A 26,849-nucleotide genomic window follows, 5' to 3' on the forward strand; every position below is an offset into this window, starting at 1 on the left:
CTCAGCCGAAGAAAGTACTAACCTGAACGGTGCCGAATCCACCAGGATTCTACCCATAAACAGCTCCAAGGAGAATAACATTTGTCATTCTGTGAACGGGATATCACATGACAGCCACTTCTTGAGACGAGTATACGAATTGCCGGTCAGAACGGCTTACGATACTATTAAAGCGGTGACCCATTGTTCTACGTAATGGCTTCTCATAACAAGGTGGTCTAACAAGGTGCTCGAGGAAGATGGACGTAGGTCCCCGAATTGATGTAGTTAGAGAATAGGGGGGGAGTATGGTGCAGGTTTCATGACTACTGGCAACGCCGTCAGTCCCATTCTGCTACATTAAATGCCCGTCCATCTGACCGGTCTCCCTCAATAATAAATCCATAATGCCTGCACTGGCTACTTCTTGAGCCAATCTTCCAGTCCCCGCAATGCATTCTCTGGTGAGTTCTCTAACATGAACGGGTACAAGAACTCGATGATCTCAGCCTGGCCGAACTTCGCTTCAGGAACTTAATCAGCGAACCTGTCCGCCAACACCTCCCGAAAAGACCCCACCGATGGTGTTCAGTAGAGCAGCAAGGGAGATGCCGCCTTTCTCAAGAGGATGTCTTCAGCGTGTGCAAGTTAACGCTATCCTCGCAGCGGTTAAGCATGGGGATGGCTACGATTGAGGCTATTTAGGTCCTAAAAAACTGTTGGCGGTATGGCTACGGTAGCGTTGAGGCTGTCTAGAGCGAGCTGCGGAAAGTAGTCTGTTTCATGTAAATTGTATTATCCCTCCTCTTACAGTTCACAGTTACATTAGCCATGGGCTGAGAAGCCTCTTACGTGAAATCACTCAAATGCGCTATATTGGTGTTCCGTGCTGGGCCTGCCTCGTTCTTCGATCGGCGCTTTTTACTCGCAGGTAGTGGCAGTCAGTACGTCGGAGGTATCAGAGCGCTGGGGTAGTGACCAAACTAGCGTAGCAAGAGTGTAGTTGTCAATGGATTCGATGGATTCACCGCTGCGGGCTTGGAGGGCTGGAATCGTGATGAAGTTGACGTGATTCGGCTGCTGCGGGCTTGAAGGGTCGAGATCTTGATGAAGTTGACGCGATTGGGCTGCTACGGGCTTCAAGGGTTGGTAACTTCATGGATTCGGCGGGCTTCAACGGTCGAGATCTTGATATAGTTGATGCGATTCGATGGCTAGAGGTATTGACGATCAACAGGGTTTAATGCGCGTTGCGGAATTGAATAGTTGGGTAACTGAAGGGCCGGAAGATTAACAAACCTGTTACGATTCAAAGGTATTGATAGGATTCCAAGTACGGAGCATGTATGAGCTGTAATCTGGTTGGTCCGGAAAAGGGGTTTCCGGCTCTAGGGTAGTCTTGGCAGATACCTGCAAGTTATATAAGCAAATTAAATATAGAGATTGGGTTGCATTTGTGCTCCTGAGTAACACAAATATAAATTAAATCGTACAACGTAATAGCTTTGTTTGCTTTAATGTAGAGCCCTGGTTGCATGTTCATGCGAGATTGAAGCTTATATGTTCACTGGGTCACATCATGTGAAGCTACGCTAGATCTCTAATGCCTTATGATGATGGGAAGGAAAGATATTCGTCTAAACACATCGTTGACGAAGCCAATCCACTAGATACCACTTCTCCTTATTAGAAGAGGCCTAAGCCTGACGCCATGAACAATTTCAACGTCCTCAAGTTTGACACCATCATCTCCACACATTGGATACTCGCAGAATACAAGCTTTTCTTTCTATAGCCCGCGGACTCCGGCGAGATGCGCGCGCTCAACATGATCATCCCTCGCCGCTGCCGACTGTATTAAGGCCTTGAAACGGTGGCCAAATCGAGTTCTTGTCCAGCCGTGTCTGAATCATCTGATTCCTTTCGTTGAATTGAACGTCCATGGTTGACTGAATAAGTAGGTGTTGTCTACAATGAAAGCCATTGCTAGCATTTGTCCTCGGGAATCCGCCACCTGAAGCCACTCTGCGACGAAACTATTCAGCAGCAAACGGAATGGGCGAAGCATAGCATCGCGGCCCCGACAGAGGATGAACGAGTACGAGGGATAACAAGGCTGGAGTAATACGATGGGGTGAGATTGGATTATTTCGTGGCAATGCCGCCGCCGGAGCCAAGGCAAGGCAAGGGAGTGGTTTGTACGATTGGCCAGGGGATTGCAGGATTTCATGAAGAGGCAAACATGTCAAGATGATGGCAGTTGAGCCATGCTATCGGCCGCAAATGACCATTCTATGTAGCCTCACCGTTGTCACCACACGATGGAGGGAATGCGCTGTATGGTGGCATCTCAGCATCAAGCTACCAGGGATGGCCCGCTTACGATTGCTTGCTCTCGCCTGTTGTGCGTACGTGATGTAGCGCGCATCCTGACAGACCCCACATCGACACGCAAACCCGTGTCGCAATGCTTCCATCCCACTGAGCCTGCGGTCCACCTCATCCGTCTAATGCGTTGCTGCTCTCCAAAATAGTTGTGTTCCCTCCACTTAACGCGTCGCTTCGCCCTCGTGAAGCACGAGATCAGAAGACGGAACAACTCGACCATCGAGCCTCGTAGAAACGAGATGAGATTCGATTTCCATCGACAAATTGCATCTGTTGGGCTACTCAATAACTTGGTTTAAGAACCGGGACTATACCAGGGTTCTTCACCTCCGCATGAATCCCATAGCACTACTATCGCACATATAGAAAGCGTGATCAGTCCTCAAGTTCGTGAACGTAGGCCGCAACGCCCTCATGAAATATCCCGTCTCGCACAAGTTGGTTGGCCGACTCGACAATCCATGTTTGGAAGTCCCTTTGTCGTATCTTCTTGCCGGTGGCTGCCTACTGAGTTTAGTGGTTCGTTCGGTAAAAATTTAAAATTGCTTTCACTGCTCAGGAACCCCGTACGCTGTGTCCCTTGATGTGGGTACTGTGCCCCCAAGGCGTATCATCGGAAGGGATAAATCGTGTAGGGATATAAAAATACGTACATTTTGCTCTACCCTATTGAGGATCTTCCCAGGAACTTGGACCTTGTGTACACTAGCCTCAAATCCGCAGACTGGCACATGGTCAATTTTATGCTTCCCTCCGTTGAGCATGACTTCCTCATCGAAGTGCCTTCCATTGACCCACTGCAGCTGAATTCTCTTCATGGAAAGGGTGCTGGTGGCCCGAAAGTCATAGTTGCGCTTGATTTCGAACTCGAACCCTTGGCTGACAGCACCAGTCGCATGAATCACAACGCCGACATCGGGCACGGGTCTTTCCCCAGGGACAAAGCGAGCAATAAGAACAACAAGGAGGCTGATAGTATAACACGCCATGCAACCATGATTTCGTAGATCTTAGTGAAATCCTAGAGAGTATCCATTTTGAATCGGGTTGAAGATGGCAACGGCAATGGCATTTATAGGGGCTTTCAAACAGAGGTGATCGTGTAGAGGCAGGAAACGGATTCCTCAAGCCGTTGAGCTGATGAGGGTGGGGCGTAGGAGCTGAGCGGCTGTGCCAACGCCTAGCCAGATGAGGCGGAAATGCCCAGTACTCGACAGCAATCACCATCCATCTCATTCCTTCGCTGTTGTGCCATCAGAAAATGGGATCCTGCACTTGCCAAATTCGGCCTCCAGAACAGCGCTTTCTCTCTTAAACGTATCTTACACACAGAAACATATCGTACAAGGCTACCCCAGACTTTCTGTCAACACAAGATGACCAGGAACCACCACGTACTTGTTCTTGAGCCCTGACCTCGGGGTCATCCGCAACATAAACTCAAGATGAAAAAGTACAAAACCAGAACCAGAAACAACGCAAAATTTATAAAAGAAAACAACAAAAGAAATAACCTTCTAAGAACCGAAATAATAAAGTATCGCTCTCCCGTACTCGCTTGAGGTGTAGCAGCGAAGCAACAACGATTCCAATAACTCTGCTAAAACACGCCAAAGCCAGATCCTGGTGCAGCATGATCAGATCCAACTCAGCATCCCCAAGAATGCATCATCAGCACATCACAAGTTCTCCTCCTCCTCCATAGCCCTAAGCGTAGCACTCATTTCATTGAAAAAGTTCGCTCTCCCGCACGACTGCTTGTTCTCCTTATATGCATCAATATCATCATCCTGGCTGTACATGGTACTAATGACCGTTTCACCCGTGCCCACACGCGGAAGACACTGGCTACTCGGGTAACTAGGCACCAGCTTTTGCTGCTGCTGCTGTCGCTGCTGGAAGTCATCGAGAGTGAACGGGTTGAGCGTAGTATCGACATGCATCGGAATGCGAGAGCGCGGGCGCTGGGGCGAGTGGACCTTGCTCTTATATTTTGCGTCGGGTGGGGGAGGGGGTATTCTTTTCGGTGGTGAGCGAGAAGGTGGGGGCATCAGAGTTGTTGGAGAGATGATGCGGATGCTGGGTTTCTGGGGCAGAGGGCGGATGATGGTCTTCCTGGCGTTGGGTATATCGACTGTAGGGCTGGGCGGGTCGGCGAATATCGATATTGGCGCGATGGAATTGGATGAAGAGATAGTCGGGAAGGGATAAGACTTGCGATTGGCGTTCCCTCCATCGGGTCGTTCGCGGAGATGATAGGCTGCGGCACCGACGACAGTAGGAGGAGGCGTCAGAATGCCGAGGGCTAAAAGGACATAAAAGGTGGTTAGTAGGTTGTTCGCCACGCCATCTCGGACATAAAGAATGGTCTGGGCACGCGGGTATTGCTCATGGGCGAGTCAGTGCTGAGGGATCTGCTTCCGGCGGTCGACCTTCCAGTCGTTGGAGGGCTTCCTCTGATTGGAGCTCCTGGCTCGGAGAGACTTGTCACGGGGAGGAACGACGGCGTGGAAAACGGATCGTTCGCGGAAGTGGAAGTGGAGAGTCGGACGGCTTGGTTTCCGTGAACCGAGTTGGATTCCTTCGGAAGGCCGACGGGGGTGTGGGGGGATCGGGTAGGAGACGGGGACTCACGGGTGGTCTGCTGGTCGGTTGATGCCATTTGTGCATTGCCTTCAGCGGGAGGGGTCACAGAGGCGACATCGTTGTTGAGACAACTTTTGACGACGGGAGGGTTGCTAATAGATCTTCGCAGGGCCTTCTTGTCTACGCCATCCGCGAGGTTGTTGCCCAGGGTGTTACTTGAGTCGCGGATGGAGTTGCGCTTCACAACAGCGAGAGGGGGAGGCACCAAGTCAGGATGTGTGGGGTTGCTACGGAGAGGTGAGAATCCGATAGGAGCCGCAAATATAGAGCTATGTATAGCGGGCCTGTAGTCTTTCTCCCTTCCGAAGAGACGTTCGTGGTCAGCCTCATTGACGTGCGTGGGGACGTTTTGCTTAGGCAAAGGAGAGTCGAAAGGCGATGATGCGCAGCCGGGAGACTCCTCCGGGATGGTGCTGGGAGGTTTGTAGACCTGAACCTCTCCAGATGATCCGCACGAGCCATGGGATGCAGTTGAATCCGAGGCGGTGCCAGAGTTCAAGCGATGAAGATACTCAAGACCAAGAGCAGCGTGAGGTAGAGTGCCTTGAAGGGTGCTTCCGGAAAGAGATTGAGCGCCAGCTGGATTGTTGCTTCGATTACCAGAAGCAGGAGTCGGAGTCGGTGGGGTTGCATGCGAATTTGCAAGCCACGGACCAGGGGGCGCAAGAGCATAGTTGTTGGACTTGGTGTTGTATCCATTCCAGTCCGCATGTCTTTGGACTGTTGATCAGAGTCAGCTGCAAGCTTATTTAAGTGAAACAAAACCCTGGAGGACGAAATCATGGACAAAGATAAGCGCAACAGCTGACAGAGTGTATGAACAGGGTCAAGATAAAAGAGGAATAGCACTTACCCAAATTCGTCTCGCGCGTTCTCAACTCCAACTCCATTCCCTTGACGCGTTGGATGTCATCTTCCAGCACTTTCGTCATTCCCTGAAGATTCATGTTGTTGTTCCGCAGATCCTGCATCATGGTTCCAATCTCCTCCGCCTGTTCCTTTTGGTTACGTTTGTGGTGGCGGTGACGGAAGTAGAAGAAGACAGCAGCAGCAACCGCGAAGGCAAATAGTGGCAACAGGACGGCAAGGATTACTTTCCATGTCGAGATGCTACCCGTCGCGGCGGGGATGGTTTCCGACATGGGGGGCGACGGTGAATTGGACGCTGGCAATGCGTCCGCCGTAGAAGCTGTGGACTTGACGGCCGTTGATGAAGTTGGGAATGAAACTGGTGTCATACCTGATGGCAACGAGATCCAGACGGAGCCGGTACGTGGCAACAGCGTCGGCAGTGGCGTGGTCGACACTGAGCTCGGCAGCGTACTTGTACGCACGCTAGATGGCCAAGTAACCAGGAAGGAGATGGTGTGTAGCAACGCCTGGAAATAGGATATTCTGTGAGCCATCGCGAACAATATGGTGGCGAAAATATTGTCGTGAGATATGCAATGCGCGCCGCCCAGCGGACGCGCCCTCGACTTTTTTGGAAGGGGCAGGAGATTTGTCGAAAAGTGACTTACCTGCAAGGGGTGACGAGCAAAATTAATCTGAAGTTGATGGGATCTTGCACTTACTTCGTCGTAATTATCAGTGAAAGGATAACAGGATGTTGGAATGAAGGGTGGCTAGAATGGGATGAAAGGCGTTGACTGCGAACCGAGCTTGACTTTTGGACTACCCAGGCGCAAAGGCAATCCGACGCAACGAGAAAAGGAACGATCGAACCAAATCTAATCCAAGATCCGATAATGGATACTCTCGCCGTTTCCGCCGTAGAAGCTCTCGAGATGTACTGGACTGCAACCGAGCGGCCAAGTGGTACTGGGTGAAGTAGGGTGTGTTGAATGTTTACCTATCGAGACTCATTAGGTGGGCAACGAGAGAAACCAGTAAAGTAAACAAGACCTGTCAATTCGTGTAGACGAAGCATGCAGACTTTATCCCATCGTCTCCCTTGAGGCAGGTACGCAGCTGAAAGAATTTTCCCACCACCACCACAGACGTGAATGGATTGAACATTAAATTAATTTTTCCAGACGCAGCTTTGTATTATTGGCATCCATCATCACGAAGGAAAGTTGCTAGTGATCGACTCAACTTGGTTTGCCATAGCCACTATTCACAACCACAGGCTTGCAGCACAATTGGTCATTACATGAATACTAATTTCAAGCTTCATTTATGTATTCTGCAAATGTATATTTGGATATTCTTTAGCTAATAAACATGTTACCCAAGTATGTTTACTGATCCATCCACATACCTTTGTTTATTTTAGATAATAATCCAACCCCAGACCCAACTGCTCACACTGCTCCTCCTCCTCGAATCCCCACTGTGAACTTGGCCACTGCAACACCCTCTTCGTCATCCCCCTCCCCCTCGTAGCAGGCTCCCACCGCCCACTCCTCCTCATCTCCTCCAGCGTCCCCTCATACCCCCTCGTCTCCAAGAACCCAGCCTCCGGATTCGGATCCCCCGTCCTCGCGAATGCCGCAAAGGAATCCAGCACCAACTGCTCAAAAGGCAAATCGTCCGCATCCCGCATCGGCAACCCCTGCCTGCCCAAATTCCCAAACACGTAGTACAGCTCGCCCGAGTGGCACTTGAAATACTCCCCCCTCGGGTCTCCGTACGGATGTGAGGCAGTCTTGGACGGTTCGCAGATGTCTAAACCTGGCCATCCGGTTATTTGGTACGTGCGGTTAAACTCGTAGTAGTAGACTTGTTTGCCCAGACGCCCGGTTAAGAGGCCCGTGTACACGGTGGCTTGATCGATGCACCGGAATATGCCGTCGGTGGCGAGGCGGCTGGTCATGTTGAAAAGCGCGAGGGTTTTATTGGTTAGGTTGGGGATGGGAAAGAGGTCTGGTGGCGGGATGGCGAAGTCGGAGGTATTGAGGTAGGTTTGCTCGTCGGTGGTGGTGGGGAAAGTTATGAAGGGGGCGCCGTCGTCGCGGGTGGTGCCCATCATCAGGTGAACAGGTAAGGGTGGGCCTCGGAGCTGGAGTTGGTTGGAGGTTAAGTAAGTGCCGTCTACTACGGGATATCGAGCCACTGCGCTGAGGGTTGTAAATGTTTCGGCTGGGAGAGCTCGTAGGCAGTCGAGTGGCAACTGCGCCTCCGTGCAGTTGGTTGCGGACAGGATGGCGGTGCCCGCTACTTCCATCTCCTCGGCGATGGTATAGTACTCGCTGTATGTCGTGCCATAATTGATGCCGCCCAAATTACTCAGCGGAATGGCGCCTGCGAACTTACCAATGGACTTGGGAGATGCCATCAGAGCGCGCACGCTTCCGGCGCCAGCGGATTGGCCAAAGATAGTGATGCGGTTGGGATCGCCGCCAAAGTCTCGAACGTTGTTGCGGACCCAGTCGAGTGCATTGATTTGGTCGGCTAGTCCGAAATTTCCGTTAGTTGCGCCGTCCGGCAGGGCGAGGAAACCCAGTGAGCCGAGACGGTAGTTGATGCCGACTACTACGACATCGCCTCTTGAGGCTAGATTACCGCCGTCTAAATTTGGGTCGTTCGCCGTTCCGCTGGTAAAGGCACCGCCGTGGATCCAGAACTGTAAGATTATAAGCAAAATATTATGTATAGGAGGCAGACGTGGTGAGACAAACCATAACTGGCTTCAGATCCTGCTTCGACGAGTGCGGCCCTGGGAGGAAATTGGTCCAAATGTTGAGGAACAGGCAATCTTCAGATCCCCCGCCTGACTGGACGCATTGAGAGCCATACTCCATCGCAGATGAATTTACGCCATTGCCTACATATGGCTCGGAGTATGTAAAGCGCTCAGGCTGCGGCGCGTAGCGAAGTCCCAGAAAGCGGAAGCTGTACCGATCTCGAAATCTACCAGCATGTCAGACTTGACCTTGGCTTGGAGAAAAGCAAAGATGCGGTACCCTGTAAGATATTCGTTGTTTGACCGCACGGTCACTTGCCACTTTGGACTTGTATCTTGAATCGTCTCATTCGAAAACGGGGCTGTATGCGAGCACAGTACAGGTAGTCGGGACGATGCATTGGTCCATGCGTAGTCGCCGCTGGCATCAATGGTTCGAGTGGCTACGCCCTTGGGAGCGATCCAGTACTTTGTTTGCCTCTGGGCACTCTTGGTATATATCAGATAGTCCAAGTTAGGCCGTATACTCGCTGTCTTTAGCTCAGGAGACCACAGTTGTTCGCCCAGAGCTTGGCAAGCTGTGCTGGCATCCTTCAATGGCCTTGGTCCTAATATAATGACTCCGGAACTTGCTGTCGGGCTCTCAGATCCTATTGCAGGTATCAGCATGTGGTCGTGTTGATTGACGGAGTCAGCCACCCTACCTTGCAAGTCATTGTCGATCAGTAAAGTGATATCAGAATTGAGGCTCTTGGGCGATGACACAGCTCCTCCAACCGTAGCCAAGAGGAATATGATAGACAACGCGGCAACCATGGTAGCGACCAAGCACCAGACACGCTAGAATAGAGGCACAGCTCGGAAGTAACAGAATCATCCACCCGGTCAAGCCTTTGTCCTTACATATATATTTTCCCCTGCCCAGAGCCTACGTTCTCCAACTATCCAAATACATGATGAATATCCATTCAGCCGGTTCGTGCGGAGTCATCATTTAGTTGATCATCGAGCGGACTGCACCTCGGTTCACCTAGTGCAAGAAAATGGCGGTGTTTTAAGTAAGCCAGATACGCGAGCGTGGCATCGCGTCCCGATATCCCCGCAAACGAGGCTCGCTACGGGTCCCCCTTAGCCTAATTGGTGGGCTTTCAACATGGCCTCGACCGAGCAGATATGGGGGAATATTGACAAGGATGGAGAAAACATCGATTCCGGACTCCACAGTTGGAGAAGGTTGCATTCACGTTCTGTTGGAATTGATCAGTCAATCAGTCGAGAAAGTCAGTCGTTTGTTGCATGATTGGAGTACAGCTCTTCTTGAACAAAAGCTTTGTCCCGACCCCTACGACCTTGCTCTTAAACAGTGTTTACAACTATTACAGTCTTGTTATACAGTGAGTCTACAGACAAAGTTTGTCAACCCAATACTAATCCGTTATGTATGAACCGAAACATACAATATTTCGCGCCTGTCGGTGCTCACGGCTTATATTCCCTCGTTGGCCTCAGAGGTAATCCCGCTTTCTCATACGCCGAATCGATCATCTCCATCTGCTTGATCGATGTGTCATGGCTGACCCAGACCCTGGATCCCTTCCGCCCCTTGACGGCATTAACAAACTCCTCAAGCTGGTATCTATACGTAGACCACCACGCCTCTCCCACCCTATCCTCCGTACTGTAAGCCTTGACACTACGACTAGTTCGCCACGTCTTCGATCCCGACCCCTTGCCGTCGCGCACAGTGTGGACCTCATCGACGTCGATACGGTGCCAGACCGTAGGAAACACAGGGAGCAAAATGAGACAGTCCGGTTGACGCGGTGTTCCTCGTCGGTCGCCAGTTTGATGCCAGAATCTGCAGGGACAGTCTCCTCTTTCAATTCGACTCTAATCCGTTGAAAAGCAAAGGTAGGTAAGTGCTTGGCTATGAAGCCCGGCAACCAAGTCGACCCGCCCCAGCTGTTGAGGCTGGAATCAATTTCCCCAATTGCGCCGCCAGGGAACTGCCACGCGACTTTCATGGCGACCCTCGAGTAGGGCTCATCCTTGACTTACGGCTGTGGGAGCTTGGTATAAGTAGCAGAAATGCATTCCTCCGGCTCGGCATCGAACGTGTTGCGCAGCCAGGAAATGGCATAAGTGCCAAGGTCCATCAGCGCGCCGCCAGGTGATACTTGAAGCATATATCATCAAAGGGATGATCAAGCGCCACGGCAGGTTTGCGAAAGCAGAGACATGCTCAATTTTCCCCGTGTCGCCGACGAGCGACTTGAAGACCTCGAATGCAGGGTGGAAGCGATAATGAAAGGCCTCCAGCAGCACCGGTGCACTTCCCTGCTTGAGCAAGGGAGATTCGAACAAAATCCGAGCCTCCTCGGTATTGGACGTCGACGGCTTCTCTAGAAGCACATGTTTACCGCGTTCAAGCTCTTGAGCGCCCATTCGGCGTGCAGGCCGTTGAGCAGCGGAATATACACAGCATCGATGGAGGGGTCGGCCAGCAAGTCATCATAGGATTTATGCACGATGGGAATATCCCATTTCTTGGCGAATGCTTCAGCTTTGGTCTTATCCCGCGCGGCCACGGCAGCGATGATGATATCTGGGTGCGAATGTGCAGGGTTGATGACCGCCATGGGGGCGATCTTGGAGGCGCCGAAGAGGCCTAGGCGGATGGCGCTGGATGATTTTATTGCGCGGGGCGGGCGGATTAGGGTGCGGATTCGTGAAATGAAGCCGGGGATTGAGCGGAGCACGGTGGCGAGCCAAAGGAGGGCGTGGAGTGGTTGGGATAGGAACATCATTGTTGGTAGGCGTAATGGGCGATATTGTGGTCAGAAGAAACGGGAGCAGTCCAGGAGAGCTTCTCAGATCACTGAAATAGACGTCCAGAGACGTTGTTACAACCTATTCTGCTTACGGATGAATGTGACGACGCAATAGCCAGGGATGTTCGGAGACATTGACAGTACCCAGGTTGGATAAGTACGCGATGGTGGACTAGTCCGAAAAGGGAGGAGATTTGACAAGCTTCAGCTCCAGATGCTGAGCCTTACCAAGTCAAGGTGATTTGCGACCAATAAAGCACTCCTATGATTCAAATCACTTGTGAAGTAGGCTGTGTCAAAAACAGCAGGGTTTGTTATAATTATGTTGATGCCCCCATACACTTCACCTAGTTTCATCTTTACCTAGCCTATACAAGCTGTAGTTAAATTGATATTTCACAGGATCAATAACTCTCTGCACTGAAAAATGACACATGATGTTTCAAGACACTCATAGATACAATGATTCCATACAACTAGCTATGCCTCCTTTTTGGGTTTGATAACTTTCATCTCCAATCATGCTATTTTGCATTTCCGACCAGGTAATATTTGTCACCTCCACAGATACTGCTTATTGTTATTCTACCAGACTAGCATTAAAGAAGACTCTGTTCCGGTTAAGACTGCTGTCCCTGATTTGCCATCCATGTATGTATTGTTATTATCTCTCTGAATAGGCGTTCTGGCACCTAGAGCACATTCCCAGTGCAGTCTCGGCCCCTCGACATGTGTAGAGGCATTTCGGACGCATCCAACAGAAGACCCAGTCACTTTTGAGGGTCCGTATTTTCCCACCACATTGGCGGCACTTCGTGATGAACTCAATGTATGAGCACATAATATTGATATCTTCGTGGCAACGGTATTCCCTTTGGTTCTGGTGAACAGAGCCAGTATTTATACCGAAGAGTATAATAAGTCTTGAAACCGTACACAAATTCAAAGTTTCAGATGAATCAGTACTGTCTCAGCCTGTATTTTCGATATTCACCTTATTATTTCCTTTGTAACAAAGCAAACGTCTTCCAGTCATTCAAACCTTCCATTGCTGGAAAGGTAACTGTGTTCTGGCATCTCTTTTAGATCTGTATCATTTACGAGCTTCTTTATTGCCCTCTTGTCATGTCCCAAAACATTTTGTAGCATTGAGCGAGGCAATGCTTACAATACTGTTTGGAAAGTTTTTTTCATAGAAAAGTAGTTATCACGAAAGAAAACTAGCATAAAATTGGTACTGCTTTGACGAATTTTGTTCATCCCTGGACCGTCTGAGCTACTGCTCGCTTCGCAAATTATTCCGTAGCCGAAGAATCTATATGTACCCTGTTAAATGTAGCGCCAAAGTCATTCCGTAGGCAGAAAGCGGTACATCTGCTAGTGTAGCTAGTGGGTCACTCCTTTCTTTCATTTCTTCCTTGGAGTTCCTTAAAGTAAGAGCAACTTACAGACCCTCTCAACACCAACCCATGCAGCACAACGCGTACAGCAGGCACAGCGATAAATACGGCAGCCATCCATCCACAGTCATCAACAGATGACTGATTCCTCATTAGCTGTGGAAGTGGTGGCCTGAGGTCATGGTGAGGTACACTTCGGATACTTTAGGGCCCCTCCACCTATACCTCCCCTCTACACCTTCGTATGTGGCCAGAATGCCAGCACCAGTGCAATCACACATTACCTGAATAATTTATATCTTATAGATGATTCTCAACCTGACCGTATCCAACCATATTATACGCACTGTTGCTGGTTGCGAAAACCTTCATTTGAAAACGGATTGGTCTGTCAATCACAGGAAATTGCCCACACTTTCTATAATCGACTACTTTGTTCGTCCGATAATATTTTTAATTTAGGATAACTCAACTGACTCTCCATATCCAATCTCCATTCTCACAATATTTCCCCCAAAATTCCGCCAGCTACCAAAAGCGCTCCAGGACGCGATCTGGGATTTCTACAGCGAGCAGCGCTTCCGCTTCGGCAGCTTCAGCAATCTCTCTGATTGTCGATACTAGATCACCTTTTTCAAGCTCGGGCACATCCTGTGGAGAAAGGATCGCTTCGGCGCTTCTCTCGCTTCAAACGCGCGGGCACTGGAGCAAGATATCTGGCTGGTCGGTCTCATTCAGTATGAGCAGAATTGCACTCAGGAGAAGTTGAATTAGTGGATCGTGCGCTAATGCGCGGTTTTCCAATTTTATTATACAGTGGCATGCTCTCATGAACCCATCGCTTTTTCAAAATGAAACCTTGTGGTTTTCTTCATTACTTTTTGGATCGACAGTTGCTGGTGCTATTATCCCAATCTTTACAAAAAACTGTGTAACCTTGCCATGAACTCCCTTAACATTATTTGCCATAAGGTAAATTAAACGGCGGTCCGCTCTTTCTCTCTTATCGCCTTCGACTCGGGTATCATTCAATGCCCCCTCAACCTCGCCTCTCTTTCCGCCCGACTCTGCTCCCGTTCCGCCTTCTTAATCTTCACTAACTTCCACTTCGCCAGCTCCTTCTGTCGCTGCAACTCCGCCTTCTCGTACTTTCCCTGCGCCTTCAACTCAATAAGCTCTTCCTGCTCATGGACCTTGTCCTTCTGCGCAGCCAGCTTTTCCTTCTTGTTGGTAGCTGTATTCATCCTGTACCTGGCTTCAGCGATGTCCTCTCGCTCCTTGTCTTCCAAAGCGTTCTGATTCGCGTGTTGAATCCTCTGCGCGTCGCGGATATCGTCAATTTTGGCCTTTTGCTTGAATTTCGCTACGGAGATGGGGTTGTTGCGGATGACGCGCGGGAAGAGTGGGGTGGTGGTAAGTTGGATGGCGCGGGGGGTGTAGTGGGTGACTTCTGGTCGATCGTCGATTGGGAGGATGTTGGCTTCATCGGGTGGGATGACGAGTGGTGCTGCCGCGGCGGCCCAGATCAGGTAAGCGGTAATGATGGTGTTGATAAACATTTTATTTGCTTGTTAAATTTGATCTCAAAGTGATGTGTAGAGTAGGCGATATTATGCGAGATACTGAGATCGAGTCTGAGTGTTGTTGGGGAAACAGAGTAAGTATTCAAGGGATTGATGATCCTTTTTATATAACCCAACATAATATGGTATATGATGAAGTTTGAGTACTTCAAAGCAGCTACGGCTTGAGCAAATAAGATTGCAACGGATCTACCGAAAGGTATGATTTTCCACTTAAGTCTCGATCTTAGCGATCCGGCCTGCTTCAGTCTAGATTCTAAAACTTCAATTCAAATGGGATCTTGATATGATGCCATCGTGATCCTCGAGATATTGCCGAGTGCACATTACAATATCCCCACATGTAAGGCAGAGCTTGCGAAGGGGCTCGATCAAGTCTAGTTGACTTATTGAACAAAGCTTTCCGAAGACAGCATCCTGTTGGCGAGTCAGATCATGGTTTTAATATCATTTTCCAGCCTCAGTCAAATATCATTGGTGGTATGATTTCATCTGATCATTTTATTCCCTGCCCAAATTCCATGAGCTATATCAAGATCGAGACCAGGTGGAGGGCCCTAGCGCAGATCAAAGCTTATTCTCACTTCATTCTCCCACACTCCCTCCCTGGCTAACTGCTTTGACTGAGATATTCTCGCTCACAATCAAGGGATGAGCCGCTGCTCAGCTGCAACGTTGATATGTTGCTAGATATATAATATGCACTGGTAGGGCAAAGGCACTCATTGTTGTCATGTTGAGCGCATCAGCATTTCCCATCAATCCGTTAGATGGGAAGTTACGGCCAAGTGTAGGGCTACAAAACCCCGCCTCAAACCAGAAGTAACCATCATAGAAAGAAGGAAAAAAAACCATCTTTTTTGGCCTTCGTATAAATCTCCGTTCTTGTCAAACTCAAAAGAAAATCCGACTTGGAAATCATCCAGACTTCGGTTTCGGTGCTCTGACCGCCCCAGAGCCATAATAGAGTTCACGCATGAGCCTTAAATTGATCTAGACCACCAGGTGTTAATCTGATGTGTATAGGAAGAGAAGGGTTGTGGAAGAACACAGTATAGTCACGACTTAGACAGACGGGCCGCGCTCAGTCTAGAAATTAAAGCAACGGTCATTGGATCTTTGGTTACCATTATATATGTACAATCATATATTTCCTGTTTCGTCATTTCCGAGAACACCCAACACCCAACACCCCCGAAATCCCAATCAGACCTCCGCTGTATCACTCATCATTCCAACACCTCACTATGCAACTCCTCTTCAATGTCATCATATACAGCCGCCTTCCTCCTTCTCCGCGGCGTCACCCTCAAACTCCCACTCCCACCTACCTTACTCTTACAAGTGACACTACTAGACTGCATAACCTTCGTCGCAGAAAACGTCCACGTTCCCGGATTCGCCGTGGTACTGCTCATGCCCAGCCCGAAAACCGTCGTTCCCGTCGCCAATACCTAATCCAGCGTCATCCCCACCTGCGCACTATTCGTATTATTCGACGTACACGTGACCGTCATCGTGCCGCCTCCGGAACTCGTCCATGTCGCCAGCGTCACGCGTATGATGTCCACTGGTGTATGCAATGGCGTGGGTGTTGAAGAAGAGGTTGTACGGATTGGAGTAGGGGGCAGGATGCGGTCTTGAACACTGTTACGCCAGTCTGCAGGAAGGGGTCCAGCGGGCCCCAGATATTCCCCTCTTCGTTCAGCCCAAAGCCTTTAGCCAGGTGTTTGAACTTTGAAAAGGCATTCGCGATGGGCGCTAACCCGGGGTTGACCTGCTCCGGCTGTATCCACGCGGTGACAGGCTGGACGTACAATCCCACCGTGATGTTGTTCTTTGTCAGTACGGGCGCCGCCGCCGTAGCGATGCGGTACTCGCGCACGTAGCGGTCGGTGGCAGTAAATTTTAGGCGTTGGGCGAAGTTGGTGTTGGCGGTCGTAATGGAGCGGAAGGTTTGTTTACCCGTGCAGACGTCCATTTCGATGGCGGTTATAGTCAGACGGGAGCAGGCGGGGTCGGAGACCTAGCCTACGAAACGGGTCCTGGCGAATTTTGCGGCGGGGTTCGTAGTTAATTCACCAATATTGACGTCTTCCATGTGGATGCTAGTAGTTATGTTAGTCATACATTTCGATGAAATGGAAATGCAGTTACTTACTAGGTTGGAGATCGACCCGTCACGATCTAGATATTATTTGCCACTATGCCGTAGTAAATTGTTTCTCCCTTTGCGTTCTTCAAACCAGAGAACTCGATGTAATCACCAACAACAAACGGCGCCATGGCAAGAGGATCAGAGCGTCCCTTGCTTTTTCCTAGTGGTTCCAATATTGGGTCGGTTACAATCAGGGCATAGAGGATCCTTAGCCATGCGTGGCACACACATGCTAAATCCGGAAAAGGATGAGATACTGGGGTTTTCGTCGTCGGCCTTCAAGAAGGGTGAGCCTGCGTAGCCAGCCGAGTAGACGGCGTTGGGGTCATTAATGCGGATGAGTGGGCCGTTGGCTATCTCCATATTGCTGTCATAATTCACTTTGCTGATGAATCCCACACTGCTTTGGGTGGCAAACTGGGCAATGTCCACCTGGGCTGCGATGGGGGCACAGCAGTTGAAGAAGTTGCCGGTGACCTAATATGAGTGTTGATGTCTCTGAGTGTTTGGAAGTATGGCAATATGTCGTCACTGAAACTTCGTAACACTGAAACTTCATAGCCCGGAAAAGAGCCGCTTTTCTACGCGGCAACAAAATCTTTCCACGGAACCCAAGCAGCGGGAAGGCCAACTTGCAAGTTCTTGGGAACGGTGGTGGTGAAGCCATTGACACTGATGGAGCCGGCCGTGTGGAACGAAGTGTCAGTGGCAGAAGCACTGTCGATGGCCTCACCAAAGGAGAAACCGACGTCTTGGCAGACAACATTGCCTATCAGAAAGGCCAAAATAAAACGCCACAGTTGCATATTGGGATACATCGTGTCGGGAAAATGAAGGATGGTCAAAGTCTCAGATTGTTTGGTGACAGCTTGAGGTCACCTCCTCCTGATATAGTCCCTCAGGGAATTCTATCCGTGATCCCGTCTTAGCGATTGGCAAGTTCCCGAGTCTTAGCCTCTCGGGTCGCCAACGCGCTATTAGATCGTTCATCGGCTCCAGACCATCCACACTCGCAGATCCGGCAGTCATGGCTCAAGTGATCCTCGGATAGCATCCATGGAATAATTACCAAATCACGCGACGTCACAACAGTGCCTAGCCCCTATACAAATGCATAAAATCCAGACTTGCCTTATGTCCACCACTTTCCGATCTAGACAGGGATCGATCTGCCGTCCCGACGAGGCGGCGAACAACTCTTGTGGCTCTTTCCTAAGTTCAGTCGCATAGGGGATTTTCGCTTTGGGCTGAAACGGAACCTTTTGTGAACTAAAAGAAGTTGCGGTTGGTATAAAGGGTGCTATTGGGTCTTGGTCCGACTGAGTCGACTAACTGGACGGCAGGCTAGAAAAGGGTTGGTCGGCGGAAGCGGACCGCCTTGGTTCAGCCACAAGTGCCGTAGGCGTTTGACTTTTAAAAGTTGTTCTCATGTGGAGAGAAGCTGCTAACTATGTCTAGTTGTTTGAAATATTGACAGTTGTACCTGCGCTAGGCCGGAACATCCATCGATGTCTAGGAACTCTTGGCTTACACCTAGGCGGCTGCTTGGCACGATGCCACGCTACTATACCGACCAGGGTAAGTAAGCGTCTCTATCAAAGAGATCAGTGGAAGAGCAAGAAATTCTTCAAGGACAACCCAGATCCGGCTGGGGTCATATGAACGATGACCCGGACCAATATTTCGGGAACGCCTTCGAAAACTTGTGCCTAGACTGCCCATCCCAAGAACCTCTTGCCGATGTCACAGTCTAACATTTGTGTATATGTATATGATAAGAATGTCTTGGGAATCAACCAGAAGCTGTTTCATGATCAAGCAATCAATCCTTACCCGGCAGTATCTCGGCAATGGCGTCCTCTATATTGACTTGTCTCACACTCGCCCTAAGCTTTGCCAACCCCGGTTTGGCAAAGGACTGGGTGAGTCCTGAGTACAAATGGCTCTACCAATACCCACTCCCTAATCATCCCATAAAAGCATTCAATAGATGAGTATGTTTGTATAGTTAATTACGCGACAATGTCTGACACTTCTGCCCAGAACAGTGCTGAATCCGGTCACTGGAGGAGCCATTCAGTACTTTGAGATTGAGATGAGGGAATTCAAGCAATAGTCTGCCCAGATAGAAGGCCAGCCACGATTGTGGTATATGATGGCATTTCAACTGGTCCGATCTTCAAGATGGAAAAGGGGACTGAGTCGGTGGTGTGCTTCATCAACAAAGCCAAAATGAACAATTCTGTTCACTTGCACGGATCTTACTCGGTGAGTTTCATGTTATAAAAGCTCCATTTAACTGAATCAGTTGACTGACAAATTGTTACAGCGAGCTCCCTTTGATGGTTGGGCTGAAGACACCACGAAGCCAGGGGAGTACAAAGACTGTTACTATCCAAATAACCAAACGGAAAGGATGCTGTGGTATCACGACCATGCCATCGACCACGTGAGATCTTCTCCGCGTCATTCCCCGTTTCCCTTTGCGTTTAAATAACCACATCTTTCAGACCCCCGAGAATGCCTACTTCGGCCAAGCAGGTGTCTACCTCCTCCACGACGTTGCCGAAGACTCTCTCAGTCTCCCCAGCGGCCCCTACGACATTCCACTTGTCCTGTCAGCCAAACAATACAACAACGACGGGACGCTGTACTCCCCCGCCGCGACCAGTCTCTACGGCGACATTATCCACGTCAACAGCCAACCCTGGCCGTATTTTAAAGCTGAGCCGCCCAAGTACCGTTTCCGGCTCCTCGACGCCTCCATCTCGCGCTCTTTCCTCCTGTACTTTGAAAGCACGAGAAATCTAAAATCGGGAAGAAGCAGACGTTCACGTCATAGCCTCGGACGGGGGCTTGCTCAGCGGAGCGCAGAAGGTACAGGAACTGTATATTTCCATGGCGGAACGGTACGAGATCGGGTTTGATTTCTCGAAATACAAGGGCAAGAATGTCACTCTAAGAAACACGCGCGGCTTCGCCTTCGATACGGATTACCTGCACACGAACAAGATGATGCGGTTTGTGGTGTCGGGCAATATCGTGCAGGACCGGTCTGATATGCCGAATGCGTTGCGGACGATTCCGTATCCCCCCGACATGGGAGTCGTGGACCATCATTTCAAGTTCGAGATGACGGGGGGCAGGTGGATGATGAATGGGGTTATGTTTTCGGATGTTAAGAATCGCGTCTTGGCTAAGCCGGCCAGGGGCAGGGTTGAGGTTTGGGAGTTGGAGAATAGCAGTGGGGGTTGTCGCATCCCATTCATATCCATCTCGTCGACTTCGAGGTGGCCAAGCGGACCAACGTTCGTGGAAAGGTCATGCCATATGAGGCGGCTGGGTTCAAGGACGTCGTCTGACTCGGACCGAGGCAGACGGTAACGGTGGAAGCATACCACGCCCCCTGGGTTGGAGTGTACATGTTTCACTGTCATAACCTCATCCACGAGGACCACAAGATGATGGCCACTTTCAACGTCTCATATATAGCGGATCTGGGATACGACGAGACGCACTACATCGACCCTATGGAACCGCGGTGGCGTGCCAAGCCCCAAATTTCTGCGGATTTCACCGATGATGCGATTACCAAGCGCATCCAGTTCTTGGCTTCTTCAAACCGTATGGAATTGAGAACAAAGTTGAGCAGGTATTGGCGCAGTATTGGTCCACTAAGACGACCACTCTGCAAACAGCTACCAAGACTACGAGGGATGAGGACACGAAGACGAGCATGGCCACATCACAACTTCCGACTGCTACAGAGAATTGATGTTTGTTTATTTCTGAGGAGGCGTTTGCCGGAGTTTCAAGGGGTTTATTTGTCATTTTTGGAGTATATACGACACAGCCACACCAGGACTAAGGCGATATAGACGGCTACCACTAAAACAAAATGAATGTACATTTCAAATACTAGTGGGTATCTGTTATAATTTCACGACTGGAACCTCTATATCCGACTATCCCACCTCCACTTCCCCCCTCACTCCACTCTTATCTCTAACAACTCGCCAACGCAATTCCCGTAATATCCCCCAATTCAGCAAACAACACTCTCTTCTCCCTTGTCTCCAACCCAATCCGATAAACCCCACCAGACAAATCCGTCACATACGCCACCCCTCCCTGGAAATCAACCGCCAATGCAATGGTCTCATGCAACCTCTTAGCCAACACCTCTTTCTTCCCCTTCCCCTCCTCACCCCCCTCCGTCCTAGCCCCCACAAAAGCCCTGTTCAACGAATTCCCTTCCGGCGGATCCCCCCTATCTGTCCAATACAACGTTTGACTTGCCTCATCAATATCGAGATCAATCGGCTCGGGCAGTCCCGAGAAGAGCAGCTCGACATCTGGTCTCGCGTCCGGTGTCGAATTTGCAGGGAACTCGGTGCTGGCTCGGAAAATCCGCCCCTTTCCCCCCTTCGACGGGCCCTTTTGCGTCCAGTAGAAGAACTTGTGTTCCTCGTCCACCGTGATGCCCACACACCATTTCATCGAATTCAAACGATCCTCGTCCGTACTCCCTGTTGAAATCAAAACTTCGATGTTTGAGCCGTCGAGGCTGCTCCGCATTACTTTCATGCCCTCGCGATCGCACCAGTACAGTTTCCTAGTCTTGGGCGCAATGGTGATTTGCTTTGGTGTGAAGACGCCCACGTCGCTTCCGGGGGGGATGATGGTTTGCCGATCAGAACCGTCAAGGTTGGAACGCTCGATGGAGCCGTTGTTCACTTTGAAGGACGGGCCCATGTTGGTCCAGTACATGTGCTTGTTGATCTGGTCGATGGTGATCCCGTCGGGCAAGGTGGTGACGTTGGGGATGACGGTTTGGAGATCGCTGCCGTCTGGAAGGCAGGAGAGTATGCGGCCATTGCGTGGGTGCGGTTGAGAGAGGTCTGTGTCGAGGATGAAGAGGCGGTGTTGGGGTTGGGAACCCATGATGGCGGTGGTACTGTGTGTGTGCTTGCTCACTTGTTTAACTCGGTGAAGCGGATGCTCGTCCAATGAGCACGTATTGTACTTCAATTGGGTATAGGTCGCTCGTTCAATTCCAAGGAGCCAAGGTCTACGAACTCGTCAAGCCCGTCGTGTTTCCCTCTTATCACAATTCGCGTCTATCACCCCGTGCGCCGTGCACATTTTGCATAGTGGAACCATTCAATCATGCCATTTTCCGACTTTTTCATCCGTATCTTTCGAATCCGCGAAGACGCGAGCCCGAGAGTCTCGTCTGACGCCGCTGTTGTAATTTTCCATTTTTTCGACGATAGCCCAGCTTTGTATCCACTTTGATTTCCTATGGAAATCTCTATTGCTTGGAAAATGGGGCTGGCGGATACACCGATCTCGGATCCTTGACGTAGATCATGAACAGGTCACGTCACTGCTCATTCGTCGATGTTCGACACGTTTTTCGCCCATGGCATCCTAGTTGGCGTCGTTTTGGAAGAAAACTTCTGGACGATGTGCTTGCTCAATCAGGCTTCAGGGCTCACTCATCGCCAACTTGGTCAACCCCGATACACAGACCCAATTTGAAAACACATCAAGGGAAACATAGTCCATATTGGTACCCTCTGAGCTTGACGTGTTAGGCAATGTCGCGATGCATTGAAGACGGCTTCGTTGGCTGTATCGGAATATCAATATGCATCCCACGCCTGGGTACACAGCGAGGAAGAATTAATCGTCAGAATTAAACACAACTCCTATTCCCAGCGCTCATTCCTTCGCAACTGCCTCAGCCTGCTTAGCAGCATACCCATCCCACTCCCTCCTAACGTTCAACAGCCTAACCAACTCCTCATCCCTTTGCTTAACCAAATCTCTATATCCCCTCCCATTAACCTCCTTCAACGTACCCTTCACCCATCTCCTCTTCATCCCCTCATCCACAACCGGATCAGCCGGCGCATACCAGCTCATCAGCGGCCCCAACAAATGGTCGGCCATATGCTCAGCCCCGCCTTCCCCACCACCCAAATGAAACAGCGTATTCGGTCCCATAACTCCCCATCTCAATCCCGGCCCGTACGAAACTGCTGCGTCTAGGTCCCCAACACTGCACACGTCTTCTTGCAGGAGGTACATCATTTCTCGCATAAGCGCCGACTGCAGCCTGTTCGCGATGTGACCGGGAATCTCCTTCTTTACGTAGATGGCTTTCTTGCCAATAGAATTGTAAAAGGCCAATGTACGGTCGATTACATCTTGATCCGTCTGCGCACCGCCCACGACTTCAACCAGCGGGATTAAGTGAGGCGGGTTAAACGGATGGCCAACCACGCACCTCCCCGGCCCAGCCTCAGGACGCATCCCCGTCTGTATACTCGAGCAGGTCAACCCGCTCGAGCTAGTGGCGATGATCGTATCCTTCCCTGCTAACTCTGCGATATCACCAAACAATTTCTGCTTACACTCGAGTCTCTCGGGGCCGTTTTCTTGGATGAAATCGGCATCGCGAATAGCCGTGGCTAGGTCGGTGGTGAAGAGGATGTCTTGGGCGGAGGCGGAGGCATTCTTGAGGAGGCTGAGGGAGGAGAGCACGGGGAGGGCGTCGGCGACTAGGGTCCGCAGGAAGGATTCCGCCGAGGGGTTGATGTCAAAGGCAGTTACGGTTAGGCCTTGGGCGAGAAAGAGGGCTGCCCAGGAGGCGCCGATAGAGCCGCTGCCTATCACGGCTACTTTTTGGATAGTGGACATGGCGTTTGCTTGAAGTGGGAATGGGCGAGGTTGGATATCGGTCTGAATGGTTCAGGCTTGGAATTGTGGGGATGTATGAGAGATGTTGTCAGTTGATGTTCGTCAGGATCTATGAGTATGTCCAGAGTCAAAAGTCGATCCATATAGGAGAGCTTGTCAGATTACATGAATAAGCCAAACGGGTTCTTCTTGGGCCTACCCTCGCGATCTCCCTAAAAGAGTAGCGAGGGCCGAGCAAGCAGTTCCCCCTCCCTTAGAACTTGGTACCCAGTAGTTCGGCATCTGCATACAAGGAACATTTCTCGAAGCACCATGGAAGGAAAAGAATTTTCCGCGCGCGGAATTATGGTGCATCATCCTGGCCTATAATGCGGATGCCGTATGTATAATGACTCGCGAGCCGAGGCATGACGTAGGATCTCGAGCTGCAAGCCTCAGCCCTATAAACGGGTCCCCGCTCCAACGACAAATCGTGACGGCACTTGAACATCCACCCTACAGTGCTGAGCCGAGGAGAAGGTGGGACAACAACGTGTTTACCAGTCTCGGGAATCGACGAATCGGTGAAAATTTTCCCCCCGACTTTCTCTCCTCATGCTTGGGACGGATTCTCATGTGTTGATCGTCGAAATACCATCCCTGACTCTTCATGAAGTCGGCTCTCGCCTTTTGTCGCTACCTTCTCGTGCCGGATGAGCCGGGGCAAGCTGAAGATACCTTTCTCTGGTATCGTGACAGGTTCTTCAGGTTTGCTAGCTTTTTTTCATCCTGTAGGAAGGCCGTTGCTGTATGGGTACCCCCCGCTTCCACGTCTTCCAGTGGAGATAATGTGAATATAAGATCAAGTGTTTCTAGGTAGCTCTATTGCGAGTCGGATTTTTCCTTGTCTATCATCATAAGTTCAGTCCCGATTTCTTACTCGAGACCTTATTGTCGATTGAGATATATACCCAAAGCGATACCATGTCTCAAGAGTCAAGAACCCCCGATGTCTACGGACCGGGCTCTTACACAGACAAGACCTTCGTCCCCATCTTGCAAGACACCGAGCGCATATTCCGACTCATTGCATCTCAAACACCCGGTTTCACCCAAGATGAAAAGCTGCTATCCAAGGTCAAGTTTACAGGCGAGGAATACCCCGTGATCCCCGGCCCCATTAAGGCCGTCTCCGTTGCAGCAGCCCTGCACGCCATGACAGGCGTCCTAGCCGACGAAATACTCGCCATCCGCGGCGCAGAGAACAAGGACCGCGAAATCACCGTCGACACCACCCACACCGCTTTGTGGTTCGGCTGCGTTATCACAGCCTTCCTAGATGGCGAGGACATCCTCTCCCTCGCGGCACAGAAGAAACTTAGCTCCCTGGTCCCTGACTGGGAACAGGGTTGGACGGACACCCCCCTCAAGTACCGCACCACGGCGCTCTACCCCACCGCTGACCCAGAAACGTGGTACGCCCTCCATGGCTCCATGAACGCTGAACCGGTTCTCAAATCCATCGGCATCGATCCCTCGGCCCCGATCACATCCAACGAAGAAGCCGCGTGTCACATCGCGGAACACACGCGCAAGCTCAGCCCCGAGAAACTCGAGATGATTAATCTGTTGAACGGTTTCTGCGGTAGCATTTGCTTCTCCCCTAAACAATGGGCTGAGAGCGAAATGGGCAAGACATTAGCCCGCCACCCGCTCATCAACGTCAAGCCCCAACCGCACGCCGTCCCCACGCCGCCCATCGCCTTCCCGCCTTTAAAGCCCGACGATCGTAGACCCCTGGCGGGCGTCAAAGTTGTCGAAATGACGCGCGTCATCGCCGGCCCGCAAATCGGGACGATCCTCGCTAGTTTGGGCGCGGACGTGATCCGTGTCAACTCACCGCATCTGCCGGATATTAATATGATGCAACTCACCTTTAACGCAGGCAAGCGGACTATCGCCATCGACCTGCGGAATTCTGATGACGCGGCGCTGCTGAATTCGTTGGTCAGAGAGGCCGACGTGTTTATCCAGGGCTTCCGCATTAACAAGATGCCCAAGCACGGTCTCGGACTGCACGATTTATTGAAGCTGGCCGGTGAGAGGGGAAGGGGATACGTGTATGTCTCTGAGAACTGCTACGGTCCGGATGGGTATTACGCCGAGAGACCCGGCTGGCAGCAGATCGCTGATGCCGCCGCCGGATCGGCGTACGTTATTGGACGCTCGCTGAACTTGCCTAATAACGAGGTTGTGCTGCCTTCGCTGCCTATTAGCGATATGACCACCGGCGCTCTCGGTGCCGTCGGCACCTTGTTGGCACTGAGGGATAGGGCTACCAAGGGAGGGAGTTATTATGTGCACGCTTCACTGGCGGCGGTGAATGCGTACGCGCTTACGCCCGAGGTGGGACTATACCCGCAGGAAACTGTAAAGGAGTGTGCGGAACGGTTCCAGTGGGATGAGATGAGGGGATCACATCATGTGCTGGATTTGCTGGTTGCGGTTTGGAAGGGGTGGAAGAAGGTGTTTAGGGATAAGCTCGTGGAAGGAAGTGGGCTGTTTCAGAGTTTTGAGGGGAGTGCATTTCAAGGGAAGAGGTTGAGTATACTGAAGCCGGTGTTGGGTATTAGTGATGTGGAGGGGACGAGGGGCTGGAAGACGCCGAGTGTACCGTATGCTTATGAGAAGGCGGGGGATGTCAAGTTTGCGTAGACTTGGCACAGGAAATCCAGGTTGACAAGGCAGCTGCATGGTTTGGAGTTAAGGATATCAGGCACGGGACTTAATCTTAACTTAGGTTAGTTTATCACATATCAGCATTTTGACATTGTATTGGATCCAGCTAAGAATGGGTTTCGTTGGTCGGTCGCGTCGACATAGACATGGGAGGAGTGGCCGTCTGAGTAGATGCAACACAATGCTGCAGCTATCGTTTCATCACAACAGACTGCTGTCTGGGTCGAATTGGAAGATACCTGGAGGCCGTTGAGTCTTGTCGAGGTGGAGCATGAGGGCTGGGCCTCGTGACCGTTTCGAGATCACGCATGCGCGGTGTAGGTGTTGATGTCACCTGCACAGTTGTTGAAAGACTCTGGAGGGGTAGGGTCATGTTGAATGGGCTTTGGAATGGGCCCGTCCCTTCCGGCATGGTAACATATGGTCTTGTATTGTAACTTGCAGACGAGGTCAAACTTGGGTCACCGATAATAATAGGAGCGTCCATGGTCATCATTTGTGCAGCTACACCAGAAGCTCTATTGGGGTGACTTTGGGTGACAAATGAAGACTGTACCAAGTTTTCATCCAGATATGAGCACCGAGGATCAAAGGTGTAGTGTGATGGGGTTTCTTGGGCTTGGGAACATTGGGAGGGTATGATCTCATTGCTGGGGGTGGCAGCCATGAAGTGAAACAGTAGGCGGGGGTTTCGAGGCTCGTTAACTCCATATTATAGCCCTGCTTGTTGAGTGTCAAGGGACTAGATGCTGGATTGACAGCCTCGTAAAACTGTGAAAGAATGGTGGTTGGTGGGCCCAGGTTATAGCC

General features: G+C 50.7%; 11 protein-coding genes across 11 annotated transcripts; 2 read left to right on the top strand and 9 right to left on the bottom strand.

Annotated features, from left to right (window-relative positions):
- Nucleotides 1-2,634: 2,634 nt before the first annotated feature.
- BCR38DRAFT_399443 (uncharacterized protein) lies at nucleotides 2,635-3,356 on the bottom strand (the record flags this gene model as incomplete). Its single annotated transcript, XM_040857714.1, has 2 exons — nucleotides 2,635-2,871; nucleotides 3,021-3,356. 2 exons carry the CDS (start codon nucleotides 3,354-3,356, stop codon nucleotides 2,743-2,745), a joined length of 465 nt encoding a protein of 154 aa, XP_040711891.1. The 3' UTR covers nucleotides 2,635-2,742.
- A 690-nt stretch (nucleotides 3,357-4,046) lies between these two features.
- BCR38DRAFT_488933 (uncharacterized protein) lies at nucleotides 4,047-6,419 on the bottom strand (the record flags this gene model as incomplete). The annotated part of the gene is made up of 3 exons (XM_040864341.1): nucleotides 4,047-4,754; nucleotides 4,859-5,733; nucleotides 5,867-6,419. 3 exons carry the CDS (start codon nucleotides 6,417-6,419, stop codon nucleotides 4,047-4,049), a joined length of 2,136 nt encoding a protein of 711 aa, XP_040711892.1.
- Nucleotides 6,420-7,282: 863 nt separating this feature from the next.
- On the bottom strand, nucleotides 7,283-9,799 carry BCR38DRAFT_399446 (Alpha/Beta hydrolase protein; the record flags this gene model as incomplete). Its single annotated transcript, XM_040857715.1, has 4 exons — nucleotides 9,346-9,799; nucleotides 8,922-9,291; nucleotides 8,637-8,868; nucleotides 7,283-8,581 (listed from the first exon to the last, which is right to left on the bottom strand). The coding sequence occupies exons 1-4, from the start codon at nucleotides 9,455-9,457 to the stop codon at nucleotides 7,283-7,285; spliced, it is 2,013 nt and encodes a 670-aa protein (XP_040711893.1). The 5' UTR covers nucleotides 9,458-9,799.
- Nucleotides 9,800-10,120: 321 nt separating this feature from the next.
- Nucleotides 10,121-11,448, bottom strand: BCR38DRAFT_460526 (uncharacterized protein; the record flags this gene model as incomplete). Its single annotated transcript, XM_040862425.1, has 4 exons — nucleotides 10,121-10,393; nucleotides 10,462-10,689; nucleotides 10,880-11,071; nucleotides 11,122-11,448. 4 exons carry the CDS (start codon nucleotides 11,446-11,448, stop codon nucleotides 10,121-10,123), a joined length of 1,020 nt encoding a protein of 339 aa, XP_040711894.1.
- Nucleotides 11,449-13,900: 2,452 nt separating this feature from the next.
- On the bottom strand, nucleotides 13,901-14,431 carry BCR38DRAFT_488936 (uncharacterized protein; the record flags this gene model as incomplete). The annotated part of the gene is made up of 1 exon (XM_040864342.1): nucleotides 13,901-14,431. The coding sequence occupies one exon, from the start codon at nucleotides 14,429-14,431 to the stop codon at nucleotides 13,901-13,903; it is 531 nt and encodes a 176-aa protein (XP_040711895.1).
- Nucleotides 14,432-15,881: 1,450 nt separating this feature from the next.
- On the bottom strand, nucleotides 15,882-16,436 carry BCR38DRAFT_527168 (uncharacterized protein; the record flags this gene model as incomplete). The annotated part of the gene is made up of 1 exon (XM_040865381.1): nucleotides 15,882-16,436. The coding sequence occupies one exon, from the start codon at nucleotides 16,434-16,436 to the stop codon at nucleotides 16,008-16,010; it is 429 nt and encodes a 142-aa protein (XP_040711896.1). The 3' UTR covers nucleotides 15,882-16,007.
- A 315-nt stretch (nucleotides 16,437-16,751) lies between these two features.
- BCR38DRAFT_412908 (uncharacterized protein) lies at nucleotides 16,752-17,431 on the bottom strand (the record flags this gene model as incomplete). Its single annotated transcript, XM_040858758.1, has 2 exons — nucleotides 16,752-17,090; nucleotides 17,246-17,431. The coding sequence occupies 2 exons, from the start codon at nucleotides 17,429-17,431 to the stop codon at nucleotides 16,752-16,754; spliced, it is 525 nt and encodes a 174-aa protein (XP_040711897.1).
- Nucleotides 17,432-18,166: 735 nt separating this feature from the next.
- BCR38DRAFT_498972 (Cupredoxin) lies at nucleotides 18,167-20,388 on the top strand (the record flags this gene model as incomplete). Its single annotated transcript, XM_040864795.1, has 7 exons — nucleotides 18,167-18,191; nucleotides 18,730-18,881; nucleotides 18,943-19,062; nucleotides 19,124-19,442; nucleotides 19,483-19,857; nucleotides 20,007-20,237; nucleotides 20,312-20,388. The coding sequence occupies 7 exons, from the start codon at nucleotides 18,167-18,169 to the stop codon at nucleotides 20,386-20,388; spliced, it is 1,299 nt and encodes a 432-aa protein (XP_040711898.1).
- A 230-nt stretch (nucleotides 20,389-20,618) lies between these two features.
- BCR38DRAFT_488940 (uncharacterized protein) lies at nucleotides 20,619-21,557 on the bottom strand (the record flags this gene model as incomplete). The annotated part of the gene is made up of 1 exon (XM_040864343.1): nucleotides 20,619-21,557. One exon carries the CDS (start codon nucleotides 21,555-21,557, stop codon nucleotides 20,619-20,621), a length of 939 nt encoding a protein of 312 aa, XP_040711899.1.
- Nucleotides 21,558-22,237: 680 nt separating this feature from the next.
- On the bottom strand, nucleotides 22,238-23,618 carry BCR38DRAFT_445898 (3-hydroxyacyl-CoA dehydrogenase). The gene has a single exon (XM_040861054.1). It carries the CDS (start codon nucleotides 23,319-23,321, stop codon nucleotides 22,341-22,343), a length of 981 nt encoding a protein of 326 aa, XP_040711900.1. The 5' UTR covers nucleotides 23,322-23,618; the 3' UTR covers nucleotides 22,238-22,340.
- A 184-nt stretch (nucleotides 23,619-23,802) lies between these two features.
- Nucleotides 23,803-26,121, top strand: BCR38DRAFT_445900 (CoA-transferase family III domain-containing protein). Its single transcript, XM_040861055.1, has one exon. The coding sequence runs from the start codon at nucleotides 24,285-24,287 to the stop codon at nucleotides 26,013-26,015; it is 1,731 nt and encodes a 576-aa protein (XP_040711901.1). The 5' UTR covers nucleotides 23,803-24,284; the 3' UTR covers nucleotides 26,016-26,121.
- Nucleotides 26,122-26,849: the final 728 nt, after the last annotated feature.

This window comes from Pseudomassariella vexata (genome assembly GCF_002105095.1).
Source record: "Pseudomassariella vexata strain CBS 129021 chromosome Unknown BCR38scaffold_14, whole genome shotgun sequence".
NCBI lineage: Eukaryota > Fungi > Ascomycota > Sordariomycetes > Amphisphaeriales > Pseudomassariaceae > Pseudomassariella > Pseudomassariella vexata.

Bases quoted from the DNA above. Each gene is read 5' to 3' on its own strand.
- BCR38DRAFT_445898 (XM_040861054.1), bottom strand. From the start codon at position 23,321: ATGTCCACTATCCAAAAAGTAGCCGTGATAGGCAGCGGCTCTATCGGC.
- BCR38DRAFT_445900 (XM_040861055.1), top strand. From the start codon at position 24,285: ATGTCTCAAGAGTCAAGAACCCCCGATGTCTACGGACCGGGCTCTTAC.